Source organism: Azolla caroliniana, unplaced genomic scaffold (assembly GCF_043228905.1).
Source record: "Azolla caroliniana isolate FFs.n. ecotype wild unplaced genomic scaffold, voAzoCaro1.0.p SCAF_1, whole genome shotgun sequence".
Classification (NCBI taxonomy): Eukaryota; Viridiplantae; Streptophyta; class Polypodiopsida; order Salviniales; family Salviniaceae; genus Azolla; species Azolla caroliniana.
This window is the reverse complement of record NW_028230436.1, coordinates 32,096,055-32,116,509: the sequence shown is the minus strand read 5'-3', so window position 1 is coordinate 32,116,509 and position 20,455 is coordinate 32,096,055. Positions and strand designations below refer to the sequence as shown.

Below are 20,455 nucleotides of genomic sequence, written 5' to 3'. Positions count from 1 at the left end.
CTTCATGTGGTTGCTACATATGAATCTTTAAACAAATTGCTGTGCACAAACGTCAAACTAAAAATGCGAATCATTTACATAGCACTCATCAAATGGTTAGCCTCATGGAAGAAGCTCTTAATAAACCCTAATTAAAAACAAAAGTTTAACATTAGTCAATATGCACTTTGTGGCCTATGTGCCATCATAGGGATGTGATATACTTTGGCATACAGATTGCTTTCACACGTCACCTCAGATTACACATCTAAAACATTGGGTTCAACATGGTCGAGTTATGAAAATGTTTGAGACGAGCTGATGACCACAAACATCGATGCAAAGGTTTGGTTGGACTTCAAACACAGTAACAAAACATTGTATCTGAATTTCTTACAGCCAGAAAAGAAACAGAATTTAAATGCAAGGAAGAATTTCATTGATGGTTTCTACAATCACTTTGATAGTTCATATTGATTCCATGTATTCTGCATTGAAATAGGTAGGCAATTGTGAAAAGTTTGCCCTTGGATCTCAGTGACTCTTACATTGCAGATTGGAGCAATAATATGCCATTTGGTTGAACCAGAAGCATTGGGCATTTGGTAAGTTATCCAGGATCCTTGCAGTTCTACACTGGAAATAATTATAGACAATTTTTGTTATGAATTCACACTAGCACTTCCATTGAGATGAGAAAATCAATGATATCTCAGTTACTATATCAAAACTTTGCATTTAAAGAGCAGGGAATCTTTCATCAGAATCTACATTCAATCACTCTGTCAATATCACAACCACAACTCATTCAACTCTGAAGGATATCTCAATGCATAGGGTAAATGCAACTTACATGCATTGAATACTCTTCATGACTGCACAAGCTAAATAAAGAGACAACATCCTTCGAACTTTTAAGGAAATATCAGCCTCATAATTTGTTTCTTTAGTGATTGATAGACAGCCCTATATCACAGTTGGTGTCTCGTTCTTCCCCTTCATGAAAGCTAGAATCCCTTTAACTAAGCTGAACATTTAAAAACCCTCCTTTTTCATGGTCAAATTCATATTAGCATGATTCGGCCATATCACTGCTCAATGAACACAACTGATGCTGACTAATTACTACAACCTCAGGTTATTAGGATAATAATATCATCAACAAAACCACATAGATCAGCATGTCAGCATGTCTGAACCCAACCTCAGGCCAAATCTAGACAACATAATACATAAATTCCAAACTAGCATAACCTTTATATACCGTAAAAAAACCAACATTAACTAAAGGATGTAATTTTTAACCAACCAAACTAGAGGATATTCTAGAATAACAAACAACATCAACTGAAAATAACAATGGAATCAAAAATCATCAACAAGCTTCCCACCATCATTGTTGGCCTGTATTCACAACTACAGGCCTAGGCTAAGAGGTCTGCTGTGGATAATTTCCATACCCAGGGTAACTGGGATATGCATAAGCTGGCCCTTCCTGCGCTGGGTGAGCATAACCATAGCCTTCATAGCCTTGTCCGTAACCATAATAGCCGCCCATGTTCACTTGACCTGGATCAGCTTGCCCCTGTCCCCAGCCAGCACCCTGTTTCTGCAAAAAGCAGCCTTTACAATAGATGACAAGAAAATAATCCCACTTCTATGAAGATTGTAAACGGGCCGACCTGTTTATTCGCTGGACTCCTTCCCCATGAAAGACGAACAGATTGCTGCCCGATTACTGTACCATGAAGCTTTTGGATCGCCTCCTCAGCACAAGCTCTGAGAAAGAAGTTAAAGTGTCATTCACACCACTTTAAAGGCTGCTTTCTATGAATCATTAATATAGTCATGCCTCTCTTTCTTCACATCAGCATTTGTTAGAAGCACAAACATATGGATAAAGAAAGAATACATGAGGGTTAATATTACCTGTGCGTAAATTGTACAAATCCACAACCTTTCCCAGCAGGGATCTTAACAGACACCAACTCTCCAAACTGGCCAAACACTTGGCGAAGATCTTGATCACTAGCATTTGGATCAAGCCCACCCACAAAAACCTAGCAAAATCAAAAACATAATAAAGAATCAGAGCAGTAAGTCAAGCTTGAAGCTGATTAATTTGAAAGAGATATAGTGTAAGCAGCTCTTACAGTAGAGTTGTTCGGATCATTGTCTGTATTTGAACCTTGTGATGGAGCTCCTGCATACGTTAGGAATAAACACAAAAAGGCATTACTTGGCATATAATGATTTCTTCTATGAATCCATAAAGCAAACCTTTAGAAGATAAGCATTGTTGATAACAAGTGCACTAAAGCATCACCACTATACAGTCTACATAAAGAGATTAATATCATGCCAAGTGACAAGTATCAATGGGTCTTGGAAAGGAAACTTTGAAAGAAACCAAGAGCAATATTGAACCACTCCTACAGATAAAGAGAAGAAGAAAACTGGAAAAGATTTCTTATACATAAGTAACGAAAAGTGGCATGTGTGTCTTACACATCCAAAGTTAAAAGTACCAACTTCAGTGAAAGGACAATCATGGTAGCACTGACCTAAGAAAGAGGCCACCCACTAAACAGCAGGATGCTTTCCTGTTGAAGTGTTTTGATGCAGGGACCCTTAGTGAAAAAGAGCCTCTTCACCTCCTGCTTTAAGATCAAATCAGCCTTATAAGCCTTTGAATCCTGTTTACCTTCATATTCTGCCCAAGATGATAAACTTAGTTTTTGACAGCATCAAAAGCTGGGAACCGGAAAAATAACCAGTAAAGGAAAACTGATGGAAACTGAAAATGGAACTGTAAAACTATAATAAATCCACGTGATGGTGCTCAGAAAATTTTCATGTTGAAAACTCTGGTAGACCATAAATCTATTAGGAATTTTAAAAAACCTAGAGACTTTGAAGGATTTGGTAGATTCCATCATTTTAATCAGCATCATTGTTTGATGCTAAAATATTAATCTTAGGGATGTCAGCTTAGACATGGACAAAGAAGCTTATCTAAATTCTCTTGATCTCTGATTTAAATGCTATATACCGTCCCTCAAAAGCCACTCAAAGATCAGGCCAAGGTGGCCCCAATATGGTTCCAATCAACAGAGCCTCATAAACACTGCTGTTATTTTATTCATAACCAGTTCCACAACAAGAGATGGTGAATACAAATGTTTCTTAGATTATTCTAAGTAAAACATGAATATAATACCTTTAGCACTGTATTGTTGTGAAGCCACACCCATAGACTTCTTTGGTGTTGCCATACTAATACGCATGGGCCTACTCGAGCAATAAACTCCATTCATCTCCGACATGGCACGCGTCTTCTCATTCTCATCCCCAAAACGAACAAATCCATATCCTTTCGAACGGCCAGTGATTGTATCCATAACAACTTTCGCACCTTTAACCGAAGGGTACCGAGACCTGAATGTCTCTTGAAGAACATAATCTGATACATCAGGGGCAAGATCACCTACAAATATAGTATGATCCTGGCTACCGCCACTGCCGCCACCAGCACTACCACCATCACTTCTTCTATCTGACATACCAAATGCAGCCCAGTTCAATCGGAAAGCTTGTTCAGTTTGAGGCATAAGTGTCCCATTAAACGTCTGTAATACTCTCTCTGCTGCAAGGTGTGAGTTGAACTCAATGAAGCCATAGCCCTCCGATGCCATGGTCTGCTTGTTTCGTATTATCTTGATGCTTACAACCTGTCACAAAAGTAAGAATACGGTTAATCCCCTTCAACATAAATGAATAATCAAATTTTCAAATTTCATATTTTCAAGTGCCAGAGGATTGTGAGTTCTTGGTTGTGCGGAGAATTTGCTGTTAAATGCTTTCAAGTAAAAAATACCACTAACAGAACTAAGACAAAAAAGGTTCCAAAACAGAACATATTAACCTTGGACACGTAAATGAGGTGACATACAGAAGGAGCAAAATTACAAGAAATTGACTAGAAACCCCGTAATTCTAGAAATAGAAATTGAACAGAAATGCAGTGATTCAAAATTCGGCGTCCTGCAGATAATGAAATCATAAACCATATGCATATGTTTCCTCACATTTACAACCATCTCATATAAAGAGAAATCCACCCAAAACAAAACAAACCAAGATGAAAGAATGCAAAACAAAGACGAATCTCGAATACAAGCAGAAAAACGGCATCGATAAGGCTTACGCAGAATAGATCTCTAGATTTAAAAAAATAAGCAGAAAAACCAAAAGAAAAAAGAGAGAGATGCGAAGGAGAAGAAGAAGAAGAAGACAAGAAAACAACGACTTCTTTTTTGTACCTCCCCAGTGTGAAGGAAGCAACTATAGATGTAGTTCTCGTCCATCCAGTACTGTAGATCCCCAATCCAGAGGGTGCGAACTTCACCGGGGTTTTGGGCGTTACTATTAGAGGAAGGATATGGTGAAGAAACCTCTGCAGTGTTGTGGGTGGGGGGTGGTTGCATCATGTATGGTTGTTGCTGCTGTTGTGGTGGGAGTGGCTGATTCTGATGCATATTTGGGGAAGGAGAAGGGCGTTGATGTTGAAGTTGATGCTGCTGCTGTTGTTGTTGTTGTTGCTGCATCATAACAGGCCATGGCTGACCTTGTGTCTGCTTCTGTGGCTCTGTGGCTGGATGCATCATTCTTCTTCTTCTTCTCCTTCTTCTTCTTCTTCTTCTTCTGCTCCTTCCTCCTCCTGCTTCTCCTTCTTCTTCTTCTTCTTCTTCTGCTCCTTCCTCCTCCTGCTGTTGTCGAGGAAGCAGAGAGAGAGAGAGAGAGAGTGTGTGTGTGTGAGACCGAAGAATATCTGCAGATATTGATAGGCAGGACAGACCGGCCTCCCAATCAAACCCTAATCTCAAAAAGCTTTGGTTTTTGTCTTTGTTAGAGGTCTAAGGTTCAAATCCTTCTTCATTCATTCTCTTCTATGTATTTATTTACATACATATGTATTTATGTACATATACATAATTACATACATATACATATGCGTGTAATGTATGTATGTCTTATTGTCGTCCTTTCCCTTGCAACAATTTTTTTGTGCCCTTTATTCATCCGCACGCTTTATTCCACTTATATTTCACTCGTACATTGAACGGAGGGCTACACAATGATGCTCTCTATCCACTCATTCCTTATTGCTCGAGTGCCATTGTCTCGATGCCCAAAGCCAGTAGTAGTACGTCATCAATCCATGTTGAATATGTGGCTTGCTCTTGAAATTAGTCTAGCCCAACATGCAAAGCTGCTTCCGATCCACTGTGACGGAGTATTTTGTTCGAATGTTGCCTCAATCGTTTTTGTCCATCAAATAATTTGCATGTTTCATCGTGGTCGGCTAGAGGTGTGAACCATTTATCTAATTTGATGCACGCACAACCACTCGTGTTTCAGAGAACAAGCAAGGTGAATGGAAATTGTAATGATTTTAAATACAACTCTCTAATGCCTTCGTTAAAGCTAAATTCAATGGTTTAAAGGTAGGATATGTGGGAAACCATTAATCTAAAGACTTGGGACAAACCACTACTCACCAACTACGACATATGGCGGGTGGTATGTGAGCCTAAGTACTTCAACTATAAAAAGAAGACTTGTTATCCCTTGCATCATGGCATCTTGAGACGTTATTTCTTTAAATCCATTCATCTCAACTTCCAAGCTATAACATAAGGTCATACTTGGTGGTATGTGTCATGTGACACCACTGGTAATTTTTGTTTCATCTTACCAACCACTAGAAGGAGTATTTAATGGATGCGAAAAAGTACAATTTACAAGCCAAGCTTTGCACCCAACATCAATTCGAGAACAAAACATTAGAGTGACGACGTGCAAATATTAGAATTTCACATTATACAAGATGTGTGACCTCCATCCATATTGCCACGAAATTGCAAGCATATCTTGTATAGATTTCTTTGCTTCCAAAAAGTGGATGTCATGTTTTCTTATATGTTATTTGCCGCTTCTATCTTACATCAAAATGTCATGCCAAAAATATACCGGTGAATCATGATATCATAGTAACCATACAAAGTATTGTATGTGCTTTAATGTCTATTATACAAAAACTCAAGAGTTGAATGCCAATTTCTTTACCACAAAGTTCAGAAGTGTGCATAGAATGTGAAAAGCAATTGCCATCCAACTAGAAGGTATATCTATGTAGAGCTTGGTATCGTTCTAAGAGTAACAATAATCACATGTAAATAACTAGGAGAAGTTCAATCTAAAATAGAATCATGCATATATTGATTATGAACTAGTTTCCATTGCGCTCTTTATGACTCCATATCCATTATACAACAATTGTCCACACTTTATGTGATAGTCATTCACACAAGTGCATGTCAGTCTAGCAATGCCCACCCACACACATACGTTCACTATCTTATGCATTAGGCATCACAACTTACATGTGTGCAATATGCAGACACATGCGTGACATGTTTGTTACTCGCGTTTATGGCTAATATTATCAAAATAATGTAGACGTGAACCAACCACTTCCATGAATGAATAATACTATATTCCATGTTAAGATTTTGAAAAAGTGTTCCCTTAGGAATTGCCACCTAGATTAGTTCGTAATGTTACCTGCAAATTTGGTCTCTATATTAGGTGTTGTTCCCATGAACATTCCGTTGTTTGTGGCCATTATTATACTGTACTAGCCGTTGTTTTATTGAGTTTGCTTCACTAATAGGTTGGCGATTCGACTTCAAGCGATACAGCTTGTGGCCCATGCTATTGGGCTTGGAGAGTTGTTGAATAATCTTAATTGACTCTCTCATTTCATTGTTTCGTACGAAGTAACGAGCCAACGTATTCACATTAAAGAGAATAAAATTGCAACGTAACTTACGAATTGCTTGATTGGGTCACTTTTGTCATAGTAAATCTCCTTAGAGTGCATTAATTTTGTTATTAAAAAGGAAGAAGAATCAACATGGTGATTGCATATTAAATTGTTGTGATATCAATAAAGTGACCATGAAAAACTAGTATTTATTGCACTATGTTGATGAATAGATGGATTGCTTGCATGGTGCATGTTACGTTACGAAAATTGATTTGTGAATTGCTACCATCATGATTCACAATAACCATTGAGAAAGACATTCCTAAAACTATATTTCACACACATTATAGTCATTAATGGATTTTTAATCATGTTGTTTGGATTGACCAATAGTCCCACCACTTTTTAGAAAGAAATGAATAACAATCAACTCGATCATTTTATAGTCATACTTCGGATGAGCATTACACTCATTTTTGTTTTGTTTTCGTGAACATTAAGAGACAAACTTAAAAAGATCATTGGCTTATTTTTTCTACAAACATTGCAATTTTTTCAGAAGATCAATTACTAATATATGACATTTGACCATTGATTACTTTCTACATTTGACAAATGGAGAAAGTGAAACTCTATTTGATTCCTTGTAGTGTTTGAACTACATATATGCCAGATTGGTGTATCAAACTTTGGTCAATCTCCGACATTGGAAGCTTTTAATAGCTCTATTTCTTTGTTGGCTTCACAAAGTGTGGAAGCAAGCCTAAATGGTAGAGGTGATAGTAAGGTTTTTGAGGTTAAAATGTTGGACCATAGTGCCAAGTGGGATGCAATACATGCCTCATATGTATATACTATTTTGTTTTCATTTAATTATATACATACCTAGGTATTCATGCCATGAGTGATACGTTTTCCTTGGTGATTTTGCACATATCCATCCACACATAAACGGGGATCAATTTTTTTTCAAGTTATATACCATTCACTCATGTATTAAAATAAAATTTATTAGATTTTCCCATTGCTTTGTGATATGCCTTACCACAACATATGTGGGTTGTATCTCTCGCATCTCCTAGAACTCAAACACATGGTTCCAATATCAATTGCTCAATGCACAATCTTGTATAGCTTACACACATGGTAAACATTGGTTTGCTTCATCCAATATCTCATACAACTCCCACATGGGGTAATAATTGTCACTTGATGTAAGATCACCATAATGATTGAATGGTTGTAACTTGTACTAGTGATAGTGCTAAAAGAGGTAAAAAAAAACGGAATGAGAAATACTAGAAGAGTTCATTCATGCATACACTCTCACTAACATCGAACTAGCAATAGGCACCCACCAAGAATTGAGGACCCTAATAAATTGGTTTTGAAGACCATATGATGGGCTTTGAGGCACCGAAGTGAAAAGATTAAAACAACCATACCTGCTACCAAATTTAGCCATCAACAATAAGCATATATAAAACCTCAGTTTAAGAACATTCCTTTTATAAGCTAAAAATCAATATCCTAATTAGGAAGGATTTTTTTCTTGAAATCATAGGACACACCATATATATATATATATATATATTTGAACCGCCACTCTACTGGCCATTACAAATAGCTCACATTCAAACGAATATAGGCAATCCATCACAAGGAGAGCAGGGCACTCCAAAAATTTTGCTGAGGAATTAATTGGAGTAAGCAAAGCATGTACATGTACAATGTTTACCACGTAGCTTGGAGTTATTGCAGAAAGCTTTACAATTGCCATTCTCAAAAGTAATTATCAGTAGACTTTGACAAAAATGTTGCAATTTGCACATATATGTTTGTTTAGTTTGAAGAACCAAAGTCTTTTGAAGATTTACATATTTTACCATCTCTGGTCCAAGCGTAAATCATCAAATCTGCCCTGCAGCAAATCCCCCCCTAAACACGCAGTAACAAGCAATATTAGAAGTAATAATGATAATTTACATTATCATGCATATAATGATGATCCTGTCTTCTTTATGATGGCCATTATTGCAACACATGAATCTAATTCAAGGTGATGCTTATTATATTCATCATGGAACTTGTCATGGACAGTGTGTCTGACCAATATTACACAAAATCAAACTAAGAAATTTCATTACGCATTCCATTATAAGTTCAACTTGAATTTGATGAATCTTTCTTACAGTATTATGCATCCCATACTCAATACTTGTGGAATAATTGAATCCTGCGGCCATAGTGTTTATGACTCTTACCTTCAAAAGCTTTTGAGAAATGCATTCACACCCATGTGCTCTAGTAAGTTGCAATGTTATGGATGAATCAGTCAACATTATTCCTCGTCTAAATCTCTGATAAGCTGCAAATATTATTGTTTATATGGTTCCAATAATCGTGATTGAGTTCTTTGATGTTCTGCTCCCAGCATCACTTGTTGGCCAATTACAATTACCACACATCTGGCCTGGCGATTATGGCAACTATGGGGGATATGCCAAGCTACCAATGGCTTGGTGGATTAAGCTAAAATAAACACAAGAGAAACATTGCAAGGTGTAGAAAATGGGTATAGCAGTAAACCATAGAGCAGTAGTAAGGCAATATCAGATGGGATGAAAATGATGTAGAGTATTGGCTTCTAGGATCTGCTAATATGGGGCATGTTTATATGTAGAATGTACTTAAATATCCTAGGCAAAAACCAACAGTTAAGCAATGTTGGCTCCCAATCATTCCACTGTATATGATGCATATTGAAGTCAAAAGTCTGAGCATTTGTGACTACTTTGGTGGTCCTGGAGAAGGGACACCTTACATGTCAATCAATAATATGCACACACCAACGCGCATTAGGCACACAAACCCCAAGAGTAGTGAACCCAAAATAACTCACGGTATTTTGAATACATTAACCACCAACCATAGTCCATCATACCTTGTATAAGCCAAGGCAGATTCTTGTAATGAGCTGATGATAATCACTATGGTTGTACCGGATGTTGATCCTAAGGTAAGCAAACTAAGGAGTTGTGTGTTAAGACCACTAATCTAAGTTATAATTAGGTTAATCAACCTACTTGCTCTATTTTGATGCCAATAATCTAAGGTATCCTCTAGTGTTATCGTCATAAACTTAAGGAACAATTCTATAGCTAATTTTAATGGGTTATGAGAGCAGGTTAGTTGAGAAAACAGTTACCCTATGAATTGGGACAAACCCATAAGGATCTATGACAAGTGAGAACTTGTGGTGGTTTGGGAGCCTTATATGTTTTGGCCTACTTCAAATGCATAAGAGGACATGCCTATATTGGTTGTTGTCGATCAACTAATAAAATTTGTGAGATGGTATTAACTAAAACCATGCTAACACCTCATGAAATGGCTTACCAATTCATTCACTACTTCCCATTTACTGGGTTATCGATGTATCTAGTCAATGATAGATATTCTAAGTTTACTAGAGATTTTTGAACCCAACTCTTTAAAAAGCTAGAAACTAATTTGAGCATAAATTCTTTAGATCATCCTCAATTTGATGGTGTAACTGAACAAGTCAATCAAATAATTAAGGACATGCTTTGAGCCTATGTGGTGAAGAAACCTACAAAATAGCAACAAATACCTCCCCTTGTTAGAGTTTTGGTTATAACAACTCTAAAGATACTTCAAGTGGATATGATCCTTTTAAGTCGATTTATGGATTTCCACCATGACCCCCTATATTGATGTTAGTTTTCATCGAGATGAATTATATTGTATGTAAGACTTTCTGAGGGATATGCAAGACATGTTACATATTGCATGAGATAACATTAAGAATGCTCAAGATAGAACACGTTTATTTTGATCATAATGGGGATCCTCATGTTCTTAACATTGGTAAAAAAGTCTTCTTGTATGTACCTTCTAATTCCAAAGCTTAAGCAAGCTAAATTAGCCCCACGATATTGTGGACCTATCCATGACGCCACATGGGAAAAAGAGCACATTTTTAAATCTAACTTCCCTGATTTTGACTTGTCATTGCAAGTATCCAATGTTTTGGAAACAATGAGTATATTATAGACATAACCTTAAGGACCAATTTTGTAGCCAAATTTAAAAGGGTTAATGTTAGAGTCTAACATAAGGAATTATAGACTAAAGAATGGAAAGCGGGGTGCCAAACCACCTGACCACCCCCTAGCAATGGTGTGAGATGGGCCCAAACCTCCACGATGTTCCATACCATGGAGGGTTGATGTGAATCGTACCTTGGGTTCTGTGTGTATAACATGTGCTTAGCTAACAAGAGATATAACCACACTGTCATAGTCTCAACATAAGTCAAGCCTCCCTCGATAATAAGATAGTAGCCTTCTTATATTGGAATAAACCCTAGCTCCTAGTGTGTTCACACTTGACTACTTTGATAACACATTGATAGTTATCCCACACCATAGAATTAAATATTATAATCCATACCCTTGTTTCGTTAAGAATTAACCCGCACATACTCATCATGAGATTAAGGAAAACTACGGAAAACCTATCTCATGATCAATTATGGTTATCCATGTAACAATTAAGGGCAGACCTATGTCACACAAGAACACCTAGTGGTTTGGGATCATCTCATACCCTTTGCTTGGGACTGATAGGTGTGGTTAAGCACCTTTAAAAGCATTCCTTTCCTTAATCTCTCATTATTCTGCTCATCATTAGTTCAATATGTAATATTGATTTCCTTTTTATGATTTGATCACCCTAAATCATTTGTAACAAGATCTCATATATATATATATATATATATTATTGTGAAGTAACCAATCACGTTGCGTAATTCCAAATTGCTAATTGTTTGGTTGAGGGTACAACACCTACTCTAGGAGATGAACTCACATGCCAACATTTTCACAACAATGCTTCACAAGAAAGTCTTGGAGTGCAACACTAACAATGTTGATGCATGTAATCTCCCATAATGAAAACACGAAAAGACAAAGAAGTTTTATGATATGACAACCTAACACAATCTAGCTTAATCTCAAGTTTTTGGAGAGACTCCTCAACTAATGAAGTCTTGGAGTGGGGTACTACCAATGTTGATGCATGTAATCTCCCACAATGAAAACAAGAAAAGACAAAGAAGTTTTATGAATTGACAACCTAACACAATCTAGTAGTTAATCTCAAGTTTTTGTAGAGACTCTTCGACTAATGCCTCCAATTTAAATCGTAATTAATAGTATTTGAGGAATATTCAAAGAGTTAACTCACAATTAAAAGTTAATTATATACCCGTAAATACTAGTATTATCAATCATTAATTGAAATACTTGTGTTGAACAAAAAATATTTGAAAATATTGGAACTTCTCTATATAGTACCCTAGATTTCTGCATGCTCATCACTTGGCCATTGGCATGCTTGCCACTTGGCTATCACGTGAACACTTACAATAATTGTCATGAGAACTGCACAATGATTATGATGAATTCAATGATATATAGAATAATGCGAATAATTATTAGTATTGCTTTGTATGATCATATCAATAACCCTCGTCTTCCATACCGAATTCCACAAGTCACAATGCACGAATCCAAACTTGGGCTTACCTAGATATTGATGATAAATTACCTTACGAGAGTACGGAACTTAACAAAATTCTTTGCAATTCCCTAGCTCAATCACTAGATGCTTAATGTAGCATATCCACAAGCTAATATAACTCATTGTGCATATTTTGGTGTCCAAAATAAGTTCAGCCTTTGTATTAAAGTTCATCAACAACCTGAACCAACTTGTATCCAACCTTGGCACCATGCAAATGGTTAGAAAGCTTAACTTGAATCTCTTTGATTGGAAATAAATGATCTTCACTAGCATGATTCTTCAGGACTTCCAAATGTTCAAGCATAGTCCAATGAGGGCAATGAAACATGTTTGCAAGGAATGGCTACAATTAGGGACGTCAGTGACAATTATGCAAGCTATGAAGGAGCTATGGGATGATTGAGTAGGTGAAAAAATGTGGGAGGATCAGTAAGCCAAGCCTATAACCCAACGATAATAGGGATGAAGGTCAATAGTCGATCATTGACATGAGCCGAGATCAGCCAATAACAAAGTGATGTGAAATAGTTGAATTAAGTTGATCGTCAAGACAATCCAAAAGTTTGAGTGGCGGTGGATTGATGAGCTGAGTGATAATTAGACTAACATTTGATAACCATTTGAAAGTATGAAACAAAACCCCATGAACAAGCAAAATAGTAGTTGAGTTAAAGATATCTATTCATGCTCAAATATTCCATCTTCATAACGAATGTCCCCTAACCGAATGACACAGATCCAAAATATGGCTTATCCAATCATGAAATTAGATGTGAAGTATAGACGAGAATTGGGAACTCTCCTTGAAGATGACGCCCAAACGAACGGGCTTGTGACAGACTGAACTGCGGTGAAGTGAGTGTGCAACAAGTTCGACAAGCGTCATCAATGGCTTGATGACATTGACTTGGCAGGGCCGACTGTAGAAAAGGTGAGACCACCCAAAGTATCCAAGCCGCCTAAACAAAGCAACCTGGACGAAAAGAAGATTGTTGATGACATCATTGAAGAATTAGCGAAGTAGGTCGAGACGGTAACGCTAGCGAACATGAATTGTCGGGGGCCGAAAGGAGAAGAACCCTTTAGATGTGTGTGGTGCGACAAAGTGGACCACATGAGAAGGGATTGTGCGATCCTTCAATAGGCCATCAGACAAAATATCATATACATGGATGGCAACATGATCTACTTGAGTGAAACTAGAAGACCCCTGAGGGTGAATTTTGGAAGAGGGGGAATGAAGAAAGCGATGGAAGATGCCAAGGCGACTCATGTGGATGCAATGCACTATGTTGCATCAGCCAAACTAAGAGTCAGGAAAGATAAAAATTAAGCTGCTAGGATAGGAAGAAGGTTTTGGTCTACTATTCTCGAGTATGAGAAGAAGGGGAAAGTTACTTTGGATGGGGTAGTTATGTGCGACAACCATGAGGTGCTCGTGGATGAAAAGTGAAAAAGAATGGAAGGGCAAGACGGCCCATCAAAAAGACATGAAACAAGGGATGCAGAAAAGAAAGAAGAATCGGAAACAAGTTGAGCTTTACGAATGGAGGTTGGGGAGTCAAGCTAGAAAGGAGACGCGAGCAAAAGAGTTGAAGAAACATCTCGACCCATTAGGGTTGATGTTGAAGACCCCTCTAGGAAGGGAAAACTATGCCTACCTATAAGTTAAGGTCGGACATAGAACATACGACAGATCTGAAGAAGATTCTCGAGGAACGTGTTCTTGATAGCCACGTGACCTTGTCCTTGAGGGAATTACTCGGCATTACGAAAAAGGAGTTCCATGATATGATCGTGGACCTCGTAAAAAGAAAAAGGCAACATTTAGATAAGGAAGAAGAGAAACCACAAAAAGCAAAAACAAATGCCATAACAATGGCAATGGACGAAGTCAATAAAGATATGGTGGACAATCACTATACTCGGCCTCATTGGGCACAAGCGACGAGAAGACGCTTGTAAAGTTGGGAGAAAGAAAAGAAACAGTCGTAGCATTAATAGACCATGGGTCCAAGATCAACCTTATGTCGATTGAGGTCTACAAAAAGGGAAGATGGCCCATAAATACAAATCATGGGTGGAAGATCTGTGCGGCAACAAAAAGCTACTAAAGACTTGTATGGCGCATGTCATAATATCCTCATCATGATTGGCGATGTCGAGATAGATTAACACTTTTTTGTTCAAGACTCGACAACCCATCCTATCATTTTTGGACAACCATACATAACAGCATCTCGGATGGAAACCAAAGTGTTCAACAATGGTGCGGCATTGACGGGAAGAAGGTCATACAGTTCTTGATTGTACGTGCCAACCATGAAAGGAACTGAGATAGTCTCAAAGAAGCTGCTTCAAATTTTTAGGTCGGGCTATTTGCAAGCGGGGCGTGAATAGTCCAAACAAGCAAATACCCCCAAGAAAGAAGAAAGTTTACAAATTTATGGAAGGAGGGTTATACGTAGCCCCTATGGAGGAAACCTCATTTAACAACACCATTGGTGAAATGGAGAATGTTGTGGACTTGAGCCGTCATAACCAACAAATAATTCAGATAAACTCCATTCAAATATACGTTGCCATCGACGAGTATGAACGAAGAATCATGACTGAGATGGTCGAAGTTAACACAAAATATAAAACGGTGGACAAGAAAATAAAGCCTGTTGTTATTCGCTACCTGAGGATAATTGGTAAAAAATGATGCATGTTGCACGGGATCCAAGAGGAATCAGACATACCTTCACTAAAGAGACAAGAGAGAAGCTTCTGTCGGGAAAGATGAATTTCTCTTGCTAGAAGAAGAAGTCGTATTCTGGGGAATGCTAGAAAGACATGGGAAAGCATTTGTATTCTATCCAAATGAAATTGGATGCTCAGATCCAAGGATAATAGTGATATGAATGGGATCGTCGATCTGTGACTTGGCTATGCTAAAAAATCACTACGTGGAAACAGAAAACAATGAATACACAAAGAAATACACAATGCACACAATTTTACGTGAAAACCACGGGCAACAGAGAATCACTATATCAGAGATGTACACGGGAGAACAGATTACAACACTCTCAATACAAAGTGTATTAGCCACACATGGCTCTTGGCGTCTACTGTTACACAACTATGGTGCTGCTCACTCACGCACTCTTGCGTCTCTCTCCTTCCTGCACTCTCTTTGTATAGCAGCACTTCGTTATGTTCAACACTACATCTGTTCTACTCTACTCTATATTCACTATGTTTGCTCTAAGTGTATTTACAAATGTAGTCCCTACTACTATCAATCCTATTATTATAGTAATAAAAGTAGCACTTAATCAACCGATTGGTCAACTAGTCGATTCGATTAGCCAACTCCTATGTCGAGTATCCAGTCGGGCCGACTAGTCGTCCGTGTCTTCGACCATCTAGTCGGCTTGACTAGTCGGTCATGTCTTCGACTTGGATCACTTACTGTCAACTCTCCCAATCGACTCTCCATGTCTTCGATTGTTGGCTCTCTCTGACCAACAGTCGGCTACTCCTTGTCTTCGACAGTCGGCTCTTACCAACCCGAACAGTCGGCTCCCCCAACAAGAGGGACATATTCCTAACAAATAGAACCGATGGTGATATTCACAATACCACATGTGTCGTGGAACCCGAAGCCGATACCAGTCCCAAGAGCACACATTCCAAAATTAATCAAGCTCTTGAAAGAGAAGATCGAGATGGGAATTTTGGAAGAGATGAAGGAAGAATGTATTCCTAGATAGAGGTGCGAAGATTCTTGGGAGCATGTGCCTTTTATCATATCTGGATTCCTCACTACGCTAAGGTCGTCGAGCCATTATATGGATTGCTGAAGAAAAGGAAGAAGTTCAAATGGCAAGAGGAGCATACAAATGTGATAAGAAGTTTGAAGAAACTATTGCTTGAAGCTCCAACACTATGAAATGCCAACTATACCGAAGGAAAGCCGATTTATGTGACTGTGGATACAAGTCCAACCAAAATCGGATGGGTTATCAATCAAGAAGACAAAGAAAAGAATCGATATGCGATTCGATTCGGTGCGGAGGTGTTGAGCAACAGAGAAAGGAAGTATGCTCAAGTAAAGAAGGAGATGTGAGGAATTGTATCTGTTGTGGAAGCCGATTGCGATTATCTTATTGGAACGGAGGTCATAATCGAAAAAGATTGCCTACCCATACTTGGTATTGTTTCCAATTGCGCCATTCCTGAGATTGCTATATTGCTATGGATTGTGTATATCAAGTCACTTAATCCAAAAATACAGCATGTGTCAGGAAAATATAATGTGGTGGCAGATATGTTGTCACGAAGTAAGATATGACAATGAGAAAAACTCCATATCCGATGAAGAAAATATTGGCTTGGACTTCTTCATAACTTCTAGTGCTCAAATATTGACAACTTTCAAAGAGGAAGATTATAAAGGGGAGTTCATAGAAATCGGCAAATACCAAACCTCCTTGAAGAAGGATGAATCGTGGATGGATGAGGATTTCCGTCAAATCCAAAAGAAATCATACAAATACTTCGTTAAAGATGGATACCTTTGGAAGCACCCAAAGAAAGAAAGAAAGATATATTAACGTTTTTTAAGAGGCCAAAATGGCCTATAAGACCAAATAAGTGATTACATCTTAAGTGTTGTCTCGTCTTTGAGAATAAATCAAAATAAAATAAATATTACACAGTAAATAAGATGAAAAGAAAAAAAACGAGAGAATCTGGTTTTTGGCACATGTGAGATTCCCAAGTTAGGTATATTGCAGCTTTTGTCTTCGAAAGATCTCTAGCGAAGGGCGATCCATAATGGATATGTCTCTAAAGCAAGGGAAGCACCTACGATGGCGGGAGATGATGGTTTTTATATGTCGATGACAAGGGTGTCGAGATCATGGTCCATGGGGTTGGGGCCTACATGCACTGCAAAGAAACGGAAAGGAACTCCATTATGTGTTGTATGCAAGAAAGAAGTGCAACAAACACTTATACTTGAGTTCCACGATAGTGCTTGGGCAGGGCATCAAGGAATATGGGTGACTTTCACAATGTTAAAAGAAAGGTATTGGTGGCTAGGATTCTACAAAGATGTGGCAAGTTATGTTGAGACATGCAAAGAATGTCAAATTTACTCGAATATTCACCACAAAGATGAGCTTCACCCCACCTATCCATTATCAATACACTACAAATGGATGGTAGACATTGTAGTGATGTCATTAGGACTATGGCAAATGAGATACCTTGTGTTAGCAAGAGAAAATCTCACAAACCAAGTAGAGGGTCGAACATTGAGAAATAAAACGACGTCAACAGTATGTTGATTCCTTCTAGAAGATGTCATATGTAGATATGGATGTGTTGGGAAGATAGTAACAAATAGAGGCAAGTTGGATGCTAATGAATCCAAAGAGTTCTTTTCAAGAATTGGGGTCAAGTTATCACTTACTATGCCTTACAACTCAGAGGCGCATGGGAAACTAAAACAGGGTCACAAACCTATCGTGAAGGCATTAGTAAAGTCTTGTGTTGGGAAGCTAAGTGAATGGCCTAGATTGCTATCATATGTGTGTGGGCTGATAGGACAACACAACACCGTCACTAGGTTTATGCCAATAGAGCTCATTATGGGTTAGAAACCTGTCATGCCAATAGAGCAAAACATCTTTTCATGGGCCCCTTTATCGTGGGAAGATGGAATGCGCAAAGAAGACTTGTTAGCCACAAGGATCCGACAACTGGAGGAAAGACCTGAAGATGTTGAAATGGCAATTGATTATGTAAAGAAAGCTCGACTAAGAACAAAGAAGCTTTCGATTAAAAACACCTACTTCACCCGAAGAAGATAGAAGAAGGCGACTAGGTTTTAGTCTATGACAATAGCTTGAACAATCAACACAATACCACTCAGAATTTCTCAAACAGGTGGTTTGGACCATATGTAGTCAAGAAAGCAAGAAAGTGGACGATAATGTTGCTTATCAACTTACGGAGTTAGATGGTACTCATCTTGCTATACCAATTGTGGGGAAAAGAGTTAAAATCTTTAAGAGAAGCGACAAGTGCTTGCATAGAGCTACTAAACATCAACGACGATGAGGATTGACAAGAAACTCTACCACCATTGGCACATACCAGTGGATGTGCAGGTTTTGTGGGGGTGGATGTCGTGTTAAATAAGGTACAGTAGGAGAAAACGAAATGATGGGTGGGTGTCGTGTTAAATAAGGTATAGTAGGAGAAAACGAAAAGAACAGTGATTTCACGTTATTGTGGGTGTCGTTTTATGATATATATATATATATATATATATAACTCAAGCATTAAACTAGGTGACATTTGAGAGACTTAAACCCATAACCTTTTGAACCAAGTAGGAAGTACATACCACTAGACTAAGTTTTGTTTTTTATAGAGTTATAAACTTTTGACTATACTTATCCTATGTACGTTTTCATACATGAGAGCTCAAATGACCGAGATGATAATCATGCATCACATGAATTTCATACATTATATGCCTGTCTTGTACCCTCACATGCATCATATGCATGGGGGCATCTATATAAGAAAGGAAGACAAAAGGAGGAAGGGAGCTATGTATCGAATCAAGAAATTAATCATAAAAATTCTAGTTATCTCATTGTAATGTGTCTTGTCTCTTAAAATAAAGGCCAAGGGTTCAAAACCATAATAATAATAATAATAAAATTCCTTAATCTTTTTCGACATCTTCTTATCCTTCCTCTTCTCAACTATGCCAAATTTCAAATTTTTGTCTCTCTCTATCTTACATGCTTTCTCGCTTACACTAATAAAAACATCGAGTCCTTCTGATCCAGGAGCTCGGCGGTCTCACTTCATTTCACGAACACACAGGGATTTACTCGATAACGTATGTAGGAGAGGATCACACCAAGTCACTACTACCTCACGTAGTAGGGAAGCAACAAGGCTCCAATACCTCTTCAGTGAAGTAGATAAGATGGGATGATTGTAATAGTAGACATAAGGGATTTTGATAATTTAATCTTCTTCCAAACATGAACAAAGGTAGGATGTATATGCCTCTCAACATGCGACAATATACTCCATGGATTTAACGAAGCTACCATACAACCTCAAGATTGTTCTCATTGAGGGTTTTATCACCAATATTAAAATTTGCATATATGTGAAGGTTATGCCCCTAGGAGTACTATCCAAAGCATGAATCCTAAGACAATACTAGCCTAAGGGTAACAAATGTCTATCCACACACAATGAAGAAAGGGTATATCTTCCCACAAGAGAGGGGATACAAATATCTTACACAAAAATGTCAAGGGACTAATCCTAAGGTACCATCCCAATCTAAGCAACCCACATGGCAAAGTCAATGAAGATGTCATAAAGGGTGTTATTATAGTAAGAAGGGAGGCATGAAGGGTCCCACCACTCTTGGTTACGCACTTAGAGTAGAATTCAACATGCAACTAGATTGCGACTATACATGGGCGAAATGATAATTGAGATCAAGAAAGAGGTCAAAGGATCAAGAGGCTACAATGAAAGAAAGCCAATGAAGGAGTTTGAAGAACTTCACAAAAACCCAAGATGGTGAGTGGTTAAAGGGAATCGCACCTCAAGCTCTTGAAAGACACCAAAAAATGCAAAAGTAAGAAGTGCAAATCCCCACAAAAAATTACAAAACCCCTAAGAAGCATAAGACAAAACCTTCATTATCTACACAAGCTATCCAAGGAATCATAAAGGTGGCTAACAACATTGTACAATGGAAAAACACACCCCTACCCTTGAATCAAGACCAATGGTTACCTCCAAATCCCCAACAAAAAGTACGAGCAAACAGTAGCACCCACAATGTGAGTTAAACGAAATGAGAACCTCGAACACCAAGGTTCGGACAAAGCTCATCTATATAACTCACTCCAGATAGGTACACTAACAATAAGTACTTCAACATACGGAAATAACTATAGGTTAAAATGTAAAGGAGATATATATTGGTTCATG

The 20,455-nt window shown here is 38.0% G+C and overlaps 1 protein-coding gene across 4 annotated transcripts; it reads right to left on the bottom strand.

Annotated features, from left to right (window-relative positions):
- Window positions 1-216: 216 nt before the first annotated feature.
- On the bottom strand, window positions 217-4,735 carry LOC147869804 (polyadenylate-binding protein RBP45-like). 4 transcript variants are annotated; one of them, XM_087333316.1, is made up of 7 exons: window positions 4,302-4,735; window positions 3,200-3,710; window positions 2,133-2,182; window positions 1,909-2,039; window positions 1,662-1,758; window positions 1,371-1,588; window positions 217-615 (listed from the first exon to the last, which is right to left on the bottom strand). In XM_087333316.1, exons 1-6 carry the CDS (start codon window positions 4,644-4,646, stop codon window positions 1,409-1,411), a joined length of 1,314 nt encoding a protein of 437 aa, XP_087189442.1. In that variant the 5' UTR covers window positions 4,647-4,735; the 3' UTR covers window positions 217-615; window positions 1,371-1,408. The 4 variants fall into 4 exon arrangements, with proteins under 4 accessions (XP_087189442.1, XP_087189447.1, XP_087189437.1 ...); XM_087333321.1 differs by having other exon boundaries at window positions 217-610; XM_087333311.1 differs by lacking the exon at window positions 217-615 and having other exon boundaries at window positions 1,260-1,588.
- Between the last annotated feature and the right edge of the window lie 15,720 nt (window positions 4,736-20,455).

Coding starts and splice junctions, on each gene's coding strand:
- LOC147869804 (XM_087333316.1), bottom strand. CDS start 4,646: ATGATGCATCCAGCCACAGAGCCACAGAAGCAGACACAAGGTCAGCCA. Junction 3,711..4,301: donor GCTTCCTTCACACTGGGGAG/GTACAAAAAAGA, acceptor CTTTTGTGACAG/GTTGTAAGCATCAAGATAAT. Junction 1,759..1,908: donor TTTGTACAATTTACGCACAG/GTAATATTAACC, acceptor CTTCTTTCTCAG/AGCTTGTGCTGAGGAGGCGA.